Source organism: Adelges cooleyi, unplaced genomic scaffold, assembly GCF_023614345.1.
Source record: "Adelges cooleyi isolate 19-005CV unplaced genomic scaffold, UGA_ACOO_1.1 ACOO_flye_CR_arks_rails_tigmint_CR_PRNA_41, whole genome shotgun sequence".
Lineage (NCBI taxonomy): Eukaryota > Metazoa > Arthropoda > Insecta > Hemiptera > Adelgidae > Adelges > Adelges cooleyi.
The window spans coordinates 506,744-524,657 of NW_026096090.1; the positions used below are offsets into that span (position 1 = coordinate 506,744).

Sequence of the window (17,914 nt, forward strand, 5' to 3'; positions counted from 1 at the left end):
ACCTTGAGCGCAACACTGGTCGAGTAGTCTAATACTATTTATTTGTATGCTTATATTTTAGAGTGCAGATTTTATATTTTGAACAGCACTAATTATTTTCTTAGAATAATTTTACGGAGGACTACCAACGCCAGCAATCATTTTAAAGAGTAAATCCAGAGTTATATTTGATGCAACGCGATATTCAGACAACAAATCCAAAGAATGAGTTATAAGACAAAACAACCCAAAACTATTTACAATAGTACATATTAAAATTAATAAGATAACCTCTAATTTGTTTACAACTAAGAAGAAAATTATGAGTATGTAATTAAACGTACTAAATATTTTAGTTTAGTTATATATTTATATCTATATATAAACGTTTTTTTTTTTCAAATTAAATTTTTCCAAAAACGTCAAATAAGTAAAAATTGTTATCCATCGTAAAGTTTATTATTATAATTAAAATAAATGTTTTCCTTAAATTAACCATTTAATTATATCTAATGATATAATATAATTATAATTATACTCTAATTATTTTTTAACTTACCTAACTTAAGTCGCGAGGGTTACGAGAAAAATTATTTTCCTTTGACAAGTCCACCGGTGTATAATTTTGTATAATTAAACTCTGTCTTGTCTCAGTCTTTATTTGATATAATATTAATAAATTACAGTTTATAATTGTATTATTTATTAGCTGCCGGCCAATGCTAAGTAGTTACACTGTTGTTATATTATAAAATAAAAGCACAGTATTTTAGGACAGAAATTATTTATTAAAGTCTATTTGACAGCTGTTGATATCAATATTTTTATTTAAAAAAACCTGCTTGGTAAGTATACTTATTTCATAGTTATCAAGCATACATAAGCTTTGGTTAAATTATATCTTGCAAGTTGAAATATCTACGTCACTAGTTCTTAGCCAAGAACGTTTCAGACTTATTTGAGTCCCTGGCCACATTTAAGAACTTTTTAGAAAATCTTGTTTTCGATTCACCTTAATTTTTGTCAAGTACCTCAAACAAGAAATGGTACATTTTATTAAAACCGGATCCGAATTAAACATAAACATTTAAAAATATTATTTTGTGTGGTGATTTAAGAGCTGACAATAATCTTAATGTTTTCATTTTTGTATTCGACCAATTTCGACGGCATTGTCTGTTATTTTTCAAAACAATGATAATATACAACTCTGTGTATATAAATTTTTTAAAAAACAACAACTCATAGACAAAAGCGTTCGTCTAACAAACAATAGCCGATGTTTAACGCACTTGGCCGGGACCGAAAAATTAGCGAAGATCTTCAATAGTAATGCACCACCCCCTCGCATAAAATAATTACATTTGGCGCAAACGGGGTAGGGAACCGTGGAAGGGATGTTATAAATGGACTTGTAGGTTTTTCCTTCCCGGGGGTTCCGGTGAAAAAAAGCCTACTATGTATAACGAATTAAGAAAGAACAGTAGGTAATATAAACGTACATAAGTATGCGCACAATAAGACTGCCGCTCAAAAATGAAATAAACTGCATATTTTTATTTTGTCCTCGGTCGTCTTGTTCCAATCGACGGTACAGCGATTTTAAAGTATCTAATTATTATGTGTATTCTAACCGTCACGGGACCGTTGCGTAAGTAAACAGTTATTATTTAATTATTTCTTAAAACATTAAATTACCACCAGAAAATCAACAAAATTAAAGAATCGAGATAAGTCATTATGAATGAATGCAAAATGACCATAATACTAACGCCTTACAATGGTTATCTTAAAAGTTTCTCGCCACATGGTTAAATGAGCCACATTTAATGAACAAAATGAAAATTTTAATAAAACTCCACCGTGAATCCTTTTGGTCGTATCAGATTTTATTATAAAACTATACACTTAATACGTATACACACACTTGATATAATAAAAATTGGTACTTTTTGCTTTCCAGACTACTGTATTATTTTTCATCAAATCTAATTTATACTACTACAATGGAACTTTGAACAATACTATTTTTCTACTATCAGCTTATCCATATAAACTTAATTTCCTTGAAACATATATATTTATTTATTAAGTTATTTACTATTAAAAGACGACGGTTTTTTTTTTTGGTAGAGCTTGTGTATTGACTCAAATAATAAAATATCATAGCTTGTATTTTTCATTATTTAGCAATGAAGTTCAGAGACAATACTCGAAGGCCTACCGAAATGTTGTTTTCAAATGTATTACCAAATGCACAAAAACATCAAAAATATATGCCAGCGGTCTTTGATAATAGTTAGTATTGGTTGTATTTGTAAAAATGTATAATTATAAACACGAATTTTCAAAAAAAATGTTCAACAACAATAAATACAATTTATTAGTGTTAATAAGCTATACTTTTAAGATGTAGCCGAAACATGTTAGTTATATCTACTGTTTGTGGGAAAAACGTGCCTTTTTTTTTATAAAAAGGCACGTTGCCGATATTTTCGTTAAACATATAAATCTCATATGATTTTCCCTCTGGGAGCAGAGAAATTCGCGTCAAGTGTTTAACGATGATTGTGTGCATATTTACTTATTTCACGAGAAGCCGGCATAATAAGAGCACGGGGACTTTGAAACATAGTTTGCGCAAGTAGGTGGCGCGCGCTACTTGGAGTCTAAATGAATCACTTGTTTATAGTCTCGTGTGTTGGGGAGTTTGCCGGCTATCGGGACATAGCACCGCAAACGAATATTCTCATCCGGTTATTGGCCACACAATTCCCAGGAGCACATCAATGCGGTTGTATAATTATTCTCTAGGGTAAGTCGAAAAGTTCGAGATCATATTATTGTATCGCGTTTCGGTTTTGATATTTTTGTATTTTATCAGCCTACTAAAAAAAAAAAAAATAACGACAACGTTCCATTCGCAATAATAATATGTTCGTACAAATCAAATGAACGGTTTGTGCGTTATGTTTATCGCGAGGCTGTGTCGTGGTTTTTACTAAATATTTCGCATTTAAACATTTAAATTACACGGATTTTTTAATTCGAGTTTATAGGACAAAAAGTTTTTTTTAATGATTTTTAACTAAAGAAAAACTTTTTTCGCCGGCAAACTATTCAAACCTACACCTACCGCTGGTAAACTATATACCAACTTGTTATATAATTTAAAAATAAAAAAATACGTACAATATGTTTTTAGTACTACCGTACGCACATAATATAAAACCAAAATTCAGATTTATTCGTTTTTTTAATCTCAGAAAGTCGACAAAATATTAACAATTTGTAGTTACAATTAATGTATAAATCAAATTTGGTATGGGTTTTATCCAAAAATTTATTTAGAAATCAAATAATTTTTAAATAATACTGACAATCAGATTGAATCAACTTTTTGTACGATATTAATTATTTTTAAGAAGCTTATAAACAAATATAGTTTTAAGTGTTAAAATTTTTTAAATATACTAAAAAAAATGTTTTGATTTGGTTACCCTCTGACGCGAATGTATCGGACGTATTCTAAATATTTAATAAGTTGTTATAAAATCATTTAAAAGTAATATCTATAATAGTAGATAACCCGATGCACCTACTTGTTAGAGTTATTTTATATAAAAAGGTAAAACAATTCACTATAAATCAAATTTGTGTTAAGCCTTATAATTAATTAATACGTTTAACTTAAGAAAAAATTAACTTTTAACGTTTTCAGGGAGAATACTTAAGTTTGTTAAATTTTAAAATACTTTTAGCTATTTAACCTTTGATAATTTATTTTAACTAATTATCAAGCTAGATGACATTTATCTACTGACGTTAAACTGTTAATTATAATTGTACGTGGTAAATTCTAGAAGCTCTAACAAGTAACAATAATAAGTAAAATGTTTTAAATGACATAAACATATAAGCATTGATTTATTCATAACGGTGGACATCTGTTATCGGTAAAAACGAAATTTTACTGAATAAAAACTGAATAAAAAAACAACATAGATTTATATCAAGTTTTATTACGAATGTCAAACCCAATTTAATATACTAGTTAAAAATTAAAACGACTATATTATATTGATTTAAAAGTTATGGTGAAATTTGTTTTTGGCACTTCAAGTAATACGCCATTGTGTATCTTCATTCTTAATATATAAACTCGAATACAATTCAATTTCATTCTCGGTAATAACATTCGTTGTTTAGTTATCATTTTTATTTATTTTTTAAATTAATTTATTAAATTAGTGGCAGTGTTGAATTTATTATCTAAAGAGATTTACTGCTTTGCTATATTTCCAGTATTTTCTAACGACTCATTTTATATTTAACAAACAAAAAACAATAAATACATATATTTATACATTTTTCATTATCACTATTTACACTATTACCCTAAAAAACACTTATGTTTTGTGTTTTTTTTTTTAATCATAGATCTTTGAACTTCTTAACCCGAATGTTAACCAAGTGATTTTTCATCCGTGTAAAAGTTTTGAGGGGAAATGTTTCTCACGTTACTTGCCAAATTCAATTTTTCACTCTGTCGTCAATATACTTTATTAAAACATAAAAAAGTGAATAAACTTGTAAAGGTGTATTATGTTTCGTTTCCCAATTACTAACGACAGTTAAAAAATTATTTACAAAATTCCATAAAAATATTTTTAGAAGCATTTCATTATTTCAGGATAATAAAGAAACTAATTTTATATTTTTAATTATTTTGTCCGTTTAATGTTTTTTTATAAGTAAGTTACAATAATAATTTAGTAGTAAAAATATAGTAATGTTCTTATTCCACCCCCCCCCCCCCCAAATAATCGCTAACCCGGGAGAGAACTGTTTGCACAATATTTCATCAAATAATGTTCTTATTAAAACAATTAATTGTTGTTTTTTGTTTTACTCATTAATTATTAATTGATTATAATATAATATGTTATTTGTGTAGCTTAAAGTTATCAAATGAAAATTAACAGTAATCATTCTAATTAGAAGTTTTTTTTAAAAAATAGCTTAAAAAATATATACTGGTAAATTTTCTATTTCAATTTTAAAAGATAAACTTCAATAAAAATTGAACATTTTATAAATCTATAATTAAAAGTTAGGTAAAACTGCGAAACCTTCATACAACAAGATGTCTCCTCGAAGTTATATCCCAAATACGTTTTTTGATAAATAAAAATACATTTTAAAAAATTATTTTTATTTTTACCAGCTATAAAGTTAACAGACTATTGTCAAGTTGACTTAAATATAAAACGAAAAAATCCTTTTAAAAGCCATGTTTTAACGAATACCACACAACCCACAATACAAACAAAAATTGTATAATAAACGTTTCAATTTTTTTTACCATTTTAAAAAATATTTTTAAACTACATTTTGAAGGAAATCGAATTTTGAATAACACAAATGTTTTAAAACAATTTTGATAATCAGAAATTATTACTAAAACATTTTCTGTCAAAATGAAATTAAAAAGTATTTTTATCATTGCTAAGTGGGTAGTTTAAGAATAGTTTTTAAATCGACATAATCTGTATTTAATAGATAAACATAATTTAATGAAAATTAATTAGTTATAATAGTATACTATATGGAAATAGTTTTGTTTTAAATTGTATACACTGCATCAATAAGTAATAAAATTAAGGTATAGGTCCTCTAATATTAATAGTTAGGCTAGTAAAATAGTACCTTACTTAATCTAACAATTTTTTAATTATAACTCTGTGTTAAAACCATTTTTTTTAAACAAATTCAAATAGAAAGAAATACTTAGACAAATATATATAATCTATAAAAACTTAAACTATAAATCGATTTTTGTTTCGACACGATTCGTTTTGCAACCCTTATATTATAGAAATTTCTCAAATTTTGAACGATAATTTCTTGCCTATGTTGGGCGAGTTCTTCATATTCTTGTAAATCAGTTTCGAGCTTAACTAGTGATGTTGGCTTTGTATGATGTACTCCTTTGGACTTCAGGTAGTCTCATAAGGGAAAAAACAGTGAGTCGATAAATCTGGCCAGGTTTCATGGGCCATCAAGCGAAAAACTCAATGGATAATTCGGTCAAGTAATAAAAACAAAACAGTTTTTACTGCGAATAAGCTGCGATTTGCTCTCCGACCAAGTTGATGGTAACAAAATAGCATTTTATGAAAAAATACAAACTTGGATTCCCTTGAAGAGCTTCGATTTAAACCGACCGTTTTTATCATGGTAGCCCCCGCGTACTTGTTAGAAAATTATTTGTATTTTATATTATACGAAATAATGGTAATTAATTTATTATATTATTAATAATAAGATATTTAATTAGATGACACGGCGGACGATAGTTCATCAAAAATTAATAATTTGTTATGACGTTAAAATTCGACTCCTGTGGGCTTGTTCAACCCTCTCTTATTGGTTGTGAAATATTTAACATTATTTAATATCATGTAGTATGCTTAACAACGTCAATTTAGTTTTCTAGAGATTGATTAAGGGACTGCATTCTGCTACTAATTTTTAAAACGAAAACAAATATAAAATCAATTGTTAATTGGTTTTCTAATTAAAGGTAAAAATGTATTTAGTTTTGAACGGTATTGATCAGAACATTGTTTTACTTGTTTCTTAGTTACGCTTACAAATTCTGTAAGAAAACAAGACTGTGTCTTTAAAAAACTTAAAGAATTTCCCCAAACTGAACAATGTGTAGGTACTCCAGAAACTTTTTAAATAATTTTGTATATGATCTGATGAATGAAGTATCCAAACGTTGCGCTTTTATAAAAAAAAAACATCAAAATGTACGAATTTTAAACTTTTTCCTTTAAGCAATAAAGTTTCGAGAGTTAAAAAAAAATCGTAGGAATTAAAATATATTGTTAATTAAAAGCTGATGAATGTATTGGTTAAAAAGGTGAAAAACAAAATACAAAATGTAAGTATAGGAGTGTCTTGTTACCAGCACAATATAGAATATTTTGAAAAATTATCCACCTAGGAATGTCAAGAAATATTGGCCTTTAAGTATTTAACAAACGCAAATGAGTTCGCCTACACTAATCCTGACCATAATTTGTTTCTCTACCCGAACCCGTCCCTGTTTTTTACCCCAAAAGCCTCGGTTTTTAAATTTGTAATAACCCTTCTTATTTGTTTAGTTATTTCTTCTCTTTCAATAGCCCATTTAAGAAACGCAAAAAGTAGATTCGCATGATTTTGGCTCATTAACTTAATACCTACCGTTAATTGATGAATTAAATAAAAAAACAATAACAAAAAATAATTTTAAAAATAATAAAAGTAAAATAGTTAAGTGTAACAAAAAATGTGGTGCTTATGGCACAAATGAGTATAAATTAATTTTAAAAAAACAAACCTTAAAAATATTCATTAGAACAAAAGTTATTTCATTTGTCATATATATATATATATACATATATAATATTCTGTTCTTTTTATTTTTCGAATTCGATGCGGTCTTTTTAGCAATTATTAGTTTAGGCAACCTTTAGACCCTATTATATTTTAAACCTTGCGGTTTATTATTGACTGTTTATTATCGTTATATTTGCCGCAACGGTAAATATTTGTCGAATTACTTCAGTGAGATAAATATAGTTTCGAATTCTACATAACTGCGTAATAGTTTAAAATATTTATTTAAAAATAAATTAGGTAGGAGGGGAGGGAAAGGAGGGTAAAATAATATACCCACCCTCCACGCAACGGTAAACAGAAACATCTCATTGTAATCAACATTAATTATTATCACCATAATAAGCTGTTATAATATATACTCTCTATTGATATATGTAAATAGTACAATCGTGATTGTGTAAATACATTTTTTGATGGTCGGTGACTTAAAAGCGATTAATGAACTTAAATATTTTTGGACGCCTGGGAATAGCCAATAGTTATGAAGAATAGTATGAATAATATCAAAGTGCAATAATAATTCCTAACATAAATTCCCCTATATTAATACACTCATCGTTAACGGATGTATAAAAGTCGACCAGAATTTTACACTCGAATAAAATTAACAATCCATCACCTTGGTGAGAATCAGCTGAATTTGAAATGTTACATCTACAGTAAAATTGTTGTTAATTAACTGCGTTAAAATAATTTTGCGCTAGACATTATAAGACTGTATTTTTCCCCATTTGTGTTTCATTCAATCGAACAATTTAAAAACCAATATTTTTCAATACATTTAAACTAATCAATCAAAACATTGTGATTAATGGTTTTTAAATGTTTTTTCTCGTAAATAGATAATATTATTTCTTTATGTCCAAACTAATGGTTTTATCATTATTTTATTGGTCAACACCTTTCTTCGAGGTGGTTCTTAGCATCAATTTCGCCACGGATTTTTTTAACGTCCCCTCCCACCCCGTCTACACAACATATTTCAGGGTAAATAATTAAGAATAATACACTCGTTTTCTCTTAAAATCGTGGACATTTTGTAGGTTGTCTTTTTGGAGACACTTTAGTTTATGTTATTTTAAAATATTACATGATATTCAAAATTTTTTTTTTTTTATCCAGAGCTCATCAACTTTTAAAATTGAAAAATGGTAACGTATATATTCAATTAACTTATTTTTTAATTGATTATATTACTTACACTTACTTATACTTTTGTTAAATATTAAAAGGGCGCCGCACCGGTGATTTTCAGTGGTAAAAACATGTTTGAGAAGACTGAAAATAACTCGCTTGATTTTGGTTTTATAGTCAAAACACCCATTATAAAATTAAAAGAGAACAATATTCCGGAGGGCAAGACGGTTTAAAAAAAAAATTCATTTTTTGAAAAGTTACAGTCATTTAAAAATGTTGAAAATAGTCGTTATTTCTAAACTATGTATTGAGCGTTATACTTAGGAATATTGTTCTCTTTTAATTTTATAATGAGTGCTTTTAATCTAAAACCAAAATTAAGCGAGTTATTTTCAGTCTGCTTAAACATGTAGAGATGAAAAAACATTTTTAAATCGCTTTCAAGGATGCGCTGTGATAGTCCAAAAAATAAGTTAACTACCAAAATAGAGTCCTAGTTATTGAACTAATAATTACACCATTACAGTTAAACATTCAAATTAAGATTTTGTAAAAAAATTGCCTATACTTTACTCCTTAAAAATGGGCAGTGCGACGCCCTCTTAATTATAATAATAGTCTGTTGGAAATTTTCACTGATCGATATTTGAGTGTAGTAATTAATTTTTATCTGTGCGCAATACTCTACCGCACTCAACCTACCATTCTAAATTTTAATTATTTATAACTTTAATTATCTAAAAGTGGTTATCGATTAGAGTAGTAACACTTTCGGCGTTACCGTTTTTAAATGTCGACAATCGTTGGAACTATGGAAGAAAATAAAAAATATAAAAATTTGAATTACATTTTCTAACATCATAATGTAAACAAGTGTTTTTGAAAAAGAAAAACCACAAAATTGCAATTATTTTCAGAAAAAATTAGCGTCTCGTCCGCGACGGATGGCCCTGTACAATATTGGTCACTCGAAAGTGACTATACTTATGTACTCTATGTACTTTTAAATTGAACAGTCTCTCATCCGTAACGTGTGATCGCGAGGGTAAGATAGGGTGTTGGGGTGGGGGTGGGGGGGTGTTTTGAGTTGTGCGTTCATATATATTATGGTTCTCGCCTAACCGTATTGTATCAGCTGCAATTTATGTGCTCTGTTTGTGTTCGACAGGTGAACGTGTTGATCAACAAGTCGAGCGCCATTATGATTATTTGGAACGCGATCGGTTTAATGTGTATATCGTGTTTGGTGGCGTCTTGCGAACCGGCATTGCACAAACCCGTGGACCCGTTGACGTTGCTCAGGTACGAAAAACGGGCCGAAGAACAACAACAACAACAGCAATCGTCGGGCGACGACAAAAATCCGCCTGTCGAGTTCGACGAATATCCGGTTAGCTGTTTTTATTTATATACTTTTTTACTTTTTTTTTTTTTAACGCGTCACCGTTTATATTTATGACCGGTCTCGTCCGATTCGAGACGGTACGAATTCGCCCATATAGTGTCGGTAAAACGTTTTGTTTATTAACGCCAACACGGCCCATGGGGTCCGGGCACCACCACTATAGCGCGCCTTTAATGAAACGCCCCATTCGGAAATTTTATTACTCTTGTCGTTCCGGTGATTTTAGACGGACTGCTGGACAACAGAGCACTTAACCGTAAATTGCCGAGAAAACATTTTTTTTTTTTTAACACCGCGCCCACAATGCGGCCAATTATCAACAACAACTCTCGTTTTTTTAACGCGGTTCGGTTTAGTTTTGAGTAATTTTTTATATACCTGTTAGCCAAAATTTGTTTGGTACCCCTTGTAAAAAAACACAAGAGAATAGTTTCAAGTTTGGATTTTATAATACTAGAGTTTCCGAATAAAAATTAGACGAGTAAATACAGGTTCGGGCTAAGAGAGGGTAGCGTAGAGAGGTGTCGCCAAAGTTCATAAATTTCAAAAGCCCATAAAAAAAAAAAAACCTAAATTTTCAACGATAAGTGTTTTATTTAAAAAAAATCGTAGTTTTGGTCTAAAAAGGAAATTATGAATTGTAAGCAAAACATTAGACCGCTAAACACGATATTATTAAAACACCATTTATAAAATTGTATGAACAATTTCTGGAAAAAAAATTAGTTTTTTTTTTTTGAAAAATTTGACCCACAATTATATGATCTTTTTATCCGCTGGTCCGTTTTTTTCATACATAACAAGTTTATAGACGAAACATTTTATACGAAAAGTACAAAAATTGAAAAAATCTGTCTCATTTGCCTTCAAAAATCGAGAAAGACCGCCTTAAATCGAATCTTTCTCGAAGTAGAGATTGAGAGACTTTCTTAAATTCTCATTTTTAGTGACTTAGGATCTTAAGCAGATCTATAGTGTGTTAAATATAGAATACTTTCTCAGATTCGAATCAAAGTAAAAAAATTAAATATCTGTTTTTAAAACTTTTTGAAGTAAACCCAAATAACACATTACACCGATTTACACTGTATTCATATTCAATACTGGTTCACATTGGATTCGTATCGAAATATATATATTTTTTTTCTAATGACACTATTGTACCAAGTAAACATGTGAAAATTCCAAGTATGGCAATCACAAACTGTGTTCTATTTTATTTTACTTGACCTTCGACGGTTAAATCCGAGCTGTACGCCGTTGTAAGTGCAAAGAAAACGGAACAGACTACGATTGACAAATAAGTTACATAAATAAACGAAAACCCTCACCACTATCGCAATGACTGCTGGTTAGTGTTCCTCCGGAATCCCCTGGATGAATTATTCAAGTTTAACGCGATACCGAGATTATATATATATATATATATAGTTTTATATATTTGTTTCCTATTTAAATTTATTGAAATATGTATGCCTGTTCGGATGAATAGGTTAACACGCGGATTGACCGCGTAAAGAAGCTATACCCGTGTACAGTTCACAGCGTACTACTACAAATGGGTTAAATTTTTTTTTAAAAAAAACACACACATAAATATGATACCGTCTGTTCGAATCAATCGTCGAGTCTCGTCAGGATTTCGGATTATAATTTTAAGACATTTTTCCCAGGTAGTCGTCCCGAAGAGAACAGCGCTGTTGCTGGATAGACTGATGGTGGCATTGCAAAAAGCGGTCGACGGGAACGCGTCTGGCAATATGAAAGGATATTACCCCGAACGAACGATTCCGATAATTAGCGGCGGAGCCACTAGACCTAACCCCGGTGTGAGTATCATCGTCGTTATTATTAAAATAAGTATAAAACGCATCTTAATAGCATAACTAAACGACTTTTCAGTGTTCGACGTTAGATGTATCTATACATTTCTTTTTTTTTTTAATCGTTCTGAACAAAAACAAAACCCTGTGCGTAATTTTTTTTTTTTTATAACAGATAACTTTTATAGTTTGTACACATAAAATATGCATATAATAACTTTAATTAAAATTTCCAGAAGACGGATTTTATACGCTTAAAAAAATTATGGTACGCTTTTATTATATGTACAGCTTGTCCCGTGAGGTTTTAACTAATTGGAAAATATTTCTCGGGAAAATGGCAATTTGGAAATATGGAAAATGGCGATTTTGTAATTCTGTTTTTCCCCCCGAAATCATTTATTAGATACATGCTACATTTGCTGAAAATAGCTTATAGATGATAATTTGAAAAAGAAAAATAACAATAATAATATTGTTATCATCGATGTTATGTTATTATCAAATTGTTTAGTTTTTTATAGCTAAAATTTAGACATTTTTTATGGTTTTATACTATTTTTATGATTTTTTTGTTCTTTTGTTTAATAATAACCACACATATTTTGAACAACAAAAATGTGATGAAATAGTATTAAAAAAATAATGAAAAGTCGTTGTCAATTCTATTAGAAGCAAAAAAAAACATCCTGTACTACCTACAAACTGTAACATTTGCCTATGCATTTAACTTAAATTGATGTATGTATATTGTATGAATTGTCTAATTAAAACTAGGCTTTAATTATTAACCATAAATCGTAGAAACCGTTTTAACAGGTTATCCAGTACGGAAAATAAACACCTAATAGAAGCGACATAGAATAAATGATTGACGACTTAATAGAACAAACACTCAAATGATTTCGGTTTGAAGTGAAGTCTTTTTAAAACCGAATTATTCAACTTCGAACAATGCATCTGTGGCAAAAAAAAAATCCATCTGCTACCTTCCTTAAACACATCACAGCGTACTCGAAATGAATTGCCGTTCGATCAATTTAAATATGCCAACGCAAGAATTATATTTTCTTAAATCCATCGCATAAACGAGGTGAAATCAGTCGTTTGGGTTTTCCCCTTTTGTACATGCATCGTTTCGTTTGTCAGGCGTTTGAGGTATGCAATTTCGGTACATACTCGCGTGCGTGGCTATACTATGAGTGTATCAAACGGGTTCGAGGATTAAAATAATAATAATAGTAATAATTGATCATGTACATATACATCCTACTAAAAACCAACATTGATATTCGTCTCATCTGGTAACTAATTAGTAGCAGCAACAGCAGCGGCGGCTCGAGTACAGATAATTGTAAATACAGGTAATGGCAAACTATTAATTGTTTTAAGCCGACGCCGAATTAATGTATTCGTCGTACGCCGGCGGATTTACATATAATATTAACAACAATAAACGTCGGAGTGTATTTTTTTATGGACTTGAAGAATATCTATGAGACTTTAATAATATCATACTTAATCGTCGGTCGATACGTCAAATCGGATAATACGTTATGGTACGTAGTGTACCTGTTTGGCGTCATTACTAAACACTCGTACGGTTTGCCCGGGATTAACTGTATGTGAGCCAACACACATTAGTGGAAAATAATGATCATGCGCCATAATTGATGACACGCACGAATAATAGTTACAAGATTTGCCATTTTGCAGTCAACATGACGCAAAACGATTATTGTGTCACACGGGCTACACGACATATTGTGCAGAAAAACAATTCCGTGATCGTCTGCCTGGCAGTTGTTGATGGACGCACAAAAACAACAAGGTGCAATTGATAGCTTTCCGTTTGTAAAATTGTAAATTTTTAATGCAATTACAAATGTTAATATCTAAATTAGATTGTTCAATGGTTTCCTCGGTAAAGGTACAAAGCGCAGAACACATTTATGGTTGGTTGGGGTCCCACCACCAATTTGACGATACAATAGATATTTGTTATTTATTTATAAACAAAACTTAAAACCTACCCGTCCTACCTAATATAATTGGCCAGAGTTGCGAAAAATCAGGATTTCCAAAATACCAAACCTTACACTTAATTATAGGATTTTTAAACTAAAATAAATTGTTTATGGTTAATAAATCGACATACGCCATATTAATAATCACCGTATTATATAGCTGTTAAATTTCACATAATATTATGTATGTATGTATGTATATTGTTAAAAATTGTATTTGAAAACAAAATGAGTACGAACGATTTTTTTTAAATTTCAGTTCTACTTTACGATAATAAACCGTTTAATACCGTTTTTGTTTTCAGATGGAATTGCAGAGACGAAATCAACAGAAAGGACGACTATACTGGAGGTGTTATTTTAACGCAGTGTCCTGTTTTAAAAAGAAGAAATAATAATAAACTACTCTGAACATGATATTTTGTTTTTATTAAATCAATTGAAAATATTAGATATTATTACAAAATCTATACGTGAAAAGTTTTTTTCCACGTATATCGCTTAAAAATCATTATAGGAATAGACCTTATACTATATACTACTGTATAGGACTTAAACTGCTGTTCTAAAATGGGAAATGTAATGGTAAAACTGTCAAAAAAAAAAAAAAAGAAATGTATAACCATTGATACTGCGGTCTCGAAATATAATATTGGTTTCACATGATTTGTTTTTATTCCATTAAAAACCCCGATACGTAATCGTGAGACATTTTTCTTTGTTCGATGCTTTAAGAAACTCAATTTACACTGGTTTTTCGGTAAATAATATACAAAAATTTTAAAAAATGAGATGAATATCTAAGTATGTAAAATTAAAACACCCTGCGGTTTTCTATAATAAAACTGTAACTATTTGATTAACGAATATTCCTACTTCATATATATACACTAATATTATATATACATTTTTTTTTTAATAAGAAAGACTTCAATTACAAAGATTATTAGCTAACTAATGATTATTATACATAATATTTTTATTACGCATTACTTTTTAATTTAGTAGCTAAAAAACGTTCCACTAAATGGTGGTTAAAAAAATGGCCAATGTTTAAATTAATATACAAATTTCAAAAACAATATTCAAAATTCAATTTTGAGAAATCCCTGCCTTAAACCAAATCCATAATAAACTACTTTGTTAAAAAATATTAAAACACAAACTTGTATTACAAAAATTATTCAAATTTTATCCGACCAATACTTCTGTCATTATCTACATATATAATATATCGATTTTCGCATTTCATTTAAAACCATTTGGTTTATTACAAGAAGGACATATTTTTAAAGCCTAGTATCAAGTATTCGAAAGAATATTTTGAACTGTGGTTCCGCACAAGAAAATATTGTATACAACTCAAAAGCAAATGACATTATGGTTCGAGGGGGATTATTTTCGTTTACAACGTTTTGATGGAAATACATATATTTGTTATGTTTAAAAAAAAACTCAGAAATATTACGAGCGAAAAAATAAATGGAAATTATATCAACAACCGTGATATATACATACATAATTTGTAAGTTATTTTTATATATATGAAAATTATACCCATAAATATTTATAGGAAATTGTTTTATTATCAAGTTAACAACAATTGAACACTACCGCCATGTCACGGCGAAAAATAACAAAACAATTGTATGATATTTTTAAAATGTAATTTACTTAAATTTTTACTAGAGAAAATGTTTAAATTAAATTAAACAATTTAAAAATAACCACTTAAAAAATTATCGTGTGAAATGGTTGTGTACAATAAATAAATTACAATAATATTCCTTTCTTACCAATAAACATAGGATGGAATTCGGGTTTAATAACCTTCTCATTTTTCTAGTAAACTAATATGTTGCTTATACCGCCTAGACTGGTTCAAAAATCAATTTTATTCGTTTTTAACTTTCACGTCAAATTCTATAGACACGTAGCAATCAATAGCCTTCTTCAATGAATCAATTACTTTAGAAACCATATTTGTAGGTCCTTCGACAGTGATCTTGTTGTCATCAGAAAACTCAACATGGACCTTAAAAATAGTTTAAATAAAGTATGCATTTGAATAGGAATTATATGTGCAAGTACTTTTTCATTATCTTCAATCAATTCCCTTAAGTTTGAACCATTTTTGCCAATTAAAAACCTGTACATCCATCTTGGGCACTCAATTGCTTCCGAAGTCATACTATTGGCTTTTTCATACAACTTAGTTAATCCTTAAAAAAATATATATTAATGATTATTGTGGATACAGCCCTTTTGTACTACATTCATATATTTAATTTAAAATAAAATAATTTACCAGTGCCCAAATCCTTGTAAAGGCCTCTCAAGGTAACGGTCTCCATGTCAGAATCTCTTGGGGGCATTTCAACACTGACGTTTGTTTCCAATAATATATCTTGAATTCCACTTCTTTTTTGTGCCATTAAATACTTGTGTTTTTGTTTTGGTATTTCCACGAAAACTGTTTCAGATTCTTTTTCCTGAAGATTTCAAATAGGTACTTACTTGTATAGTTATTATTTAATTTAATTTTAATTAATTTATCAAGTTTAAAATTTAGGACTTTTTGTTTAAGCCGATGTAAACATTCTATTTGTAGCCTAATTGTACACACGACCTTTTCAAATGTTTAGTGCGACGTCATTCAATTAGGGCAAGTTGGGACAGTACAAACTAATAATTGAATCACCACAGGTCTACAAGGTATTTTTCCTTTATTGCCATTATAAAATGCATACCATTTTTTCATAAATTTGTTTAATCTTCTCGATAGCCAGTTGTACTCCTTCCTTGTCACCCGCAATCGTTATTTCATCACTAGCCACAAATGGTGGTGGAACGTGGACCTTGACACCTGTTTCTTTCATTAAATTGTTGAGATTTTCATTATGTCCTCCAGTAATGAACGGATGGTAAATCTTTGGAATTTCAATTCTCTCAAATGCTTTCTTAGACTGTTTTAAAAACATGATTTTCAAAATTTGTGACTACAAACATTTTTATGAAATACTTATAAAAGATTTGATAAAATAACTAACTAACCAACTCATCTGAAATCATTAGAATTTCCTGAACAGCTTTTTCAACAGCATCTCGTTTTCCAGTAACATTTATAATATCAGATGTGTCTTGAAAACTTGGCTTCTGAATACGTGCACCAGTTCGTTGTTCAATCTCCTTACGGCGAGCTCCATGTTTGCCCATCACATGACCACGATGCTCCTTTGGTACTGGCACTGCACTAGTAGCCTAGACAAAATATTATTCAAATATAATATTCTATAATGAAAAAATAAATAAATATCAAAAAACATAAAATAATAATTAAACTATTATTACATGTACCGTAAAAATGAAAATATAAAGTATACATTTAAAAAGGAATAATATGTAAAAATACTTTTTTAAAATTTCCTTTTATCAGTTTCCTAAATTTTAATCCGGGAAACGTGATTTGTACATTGCATTGTTCTTGCGGTTCACAAACTTTTTCTCCCTTTGCACCAATTTTGGCTGGATGATGACGTTGATCGATGGTTATTTCTTTTTCAACTTCTTTTACCAATTTGCGAACAATACCTTGTAATACCTTGTTATCAAAGTAAGAAGAAAATATCAAATTAGTAGAATGCCTTAACTATCTCGTATCGTGGTCGGTCGGTAGTCGGTCAGTTGTTTGGTCGGTCAGTTTCGGAGAAAAGTCTAATATTTATATCATCTCACTTATGAATTGCATAAAGATAAATTTGTGTATAATTTTTAAACATACTATTACATTACATTTTAGCTTCGGTACGGAGCTGAGAAGGTAGTATTGTTATTACAATGATACCGCTGAACCGATTTCTTCGTGTAGCAACTCTATAGATCAGAAATCATTAGAAGGTACTTTAATGGGCCAAAATTTTTAAAAAGTCACCCCTTCCCCATCAAAATCGAGAAAAACACCCAAAAATTTACAAATTTTTCAACTTAAAATTACGATGCTCTAACTTTTTTAAAAATAGTCGAAAAAGGTCCAAATTTATATAAATTGTTCTTCAAATATAGTACTATGATAAACATTAACAAACCAA

At 29.4% G+C, this 17,914-nt stretch overlaps 2 protein-coding genes across 3 annotated transcripts; one reads left to right on the forward strand and one right to left on the reverse strand.

Moving 5' to 3' along the window:
- Positions 1-2,670: 2,670 nt before the first annotated feature.
- Positions 2,671-14,447, forward strand: LOC126841882 (uncharacterized). Of its 2 annotated transcripts, none has more exons than XM_050578632.1 (4): positions 2,671-2,794; positions 9,740-9,961; positions 11,650-11,805; positions 14,132-14,444. In XM_050578632.1, exons 2-4 carry the CDS (start codon positions 9,773-9,775, stop codon positions 14,219-14,221), a joined length of 435 nt encoding a protein of 144 aa, XP_050434589.1. In that variant the 5' UTR covers positions 2,671-2,794; positions 9,740-9,772; the 3' UTR covers positions 14,222-14,444. The 2 variants fall into 2 exon arrangements, with proteins under 2 accessions (XP_050434589.1, XP_050434588.1); XM_050578631.1 differs by lacking the exon at positions 2,671-2,794 and adding an exon at positions 2,823-3,120 and having other exon boundaries at positions 14,132-14,447.
- A 1,112-nt stretch (positions 14,448-15,559) lies between these two features.
- LOC126841994 (vigilin-like) lies at positions 15,560-17,421 on the reverse strand. The gene is made up of 6 exons (XM_050578831.1): positions 17,239-17,421; positions 16,881-17,087; positions 16,577-16,792; positions 16,135-16,318; positions 15,918-16,048; positions 15,560-15,861 (listed from the first exon to the last, which is right to left on the reverse strand). Exons 2-6 carry the CDS (start codon positions 17,040-17,042, stop codon positions 15,721-15,723), a joined length of 834 nt encoding a protein of 277 aa, XP_050434788.1. The 5' UTR covers positions 17,043-17,087; positions 17,239-17,421; the 3' UTR covers positions 15,560-15,720.
- Positions 17,422-17,914: the final 493 nt, after the last annotated feature.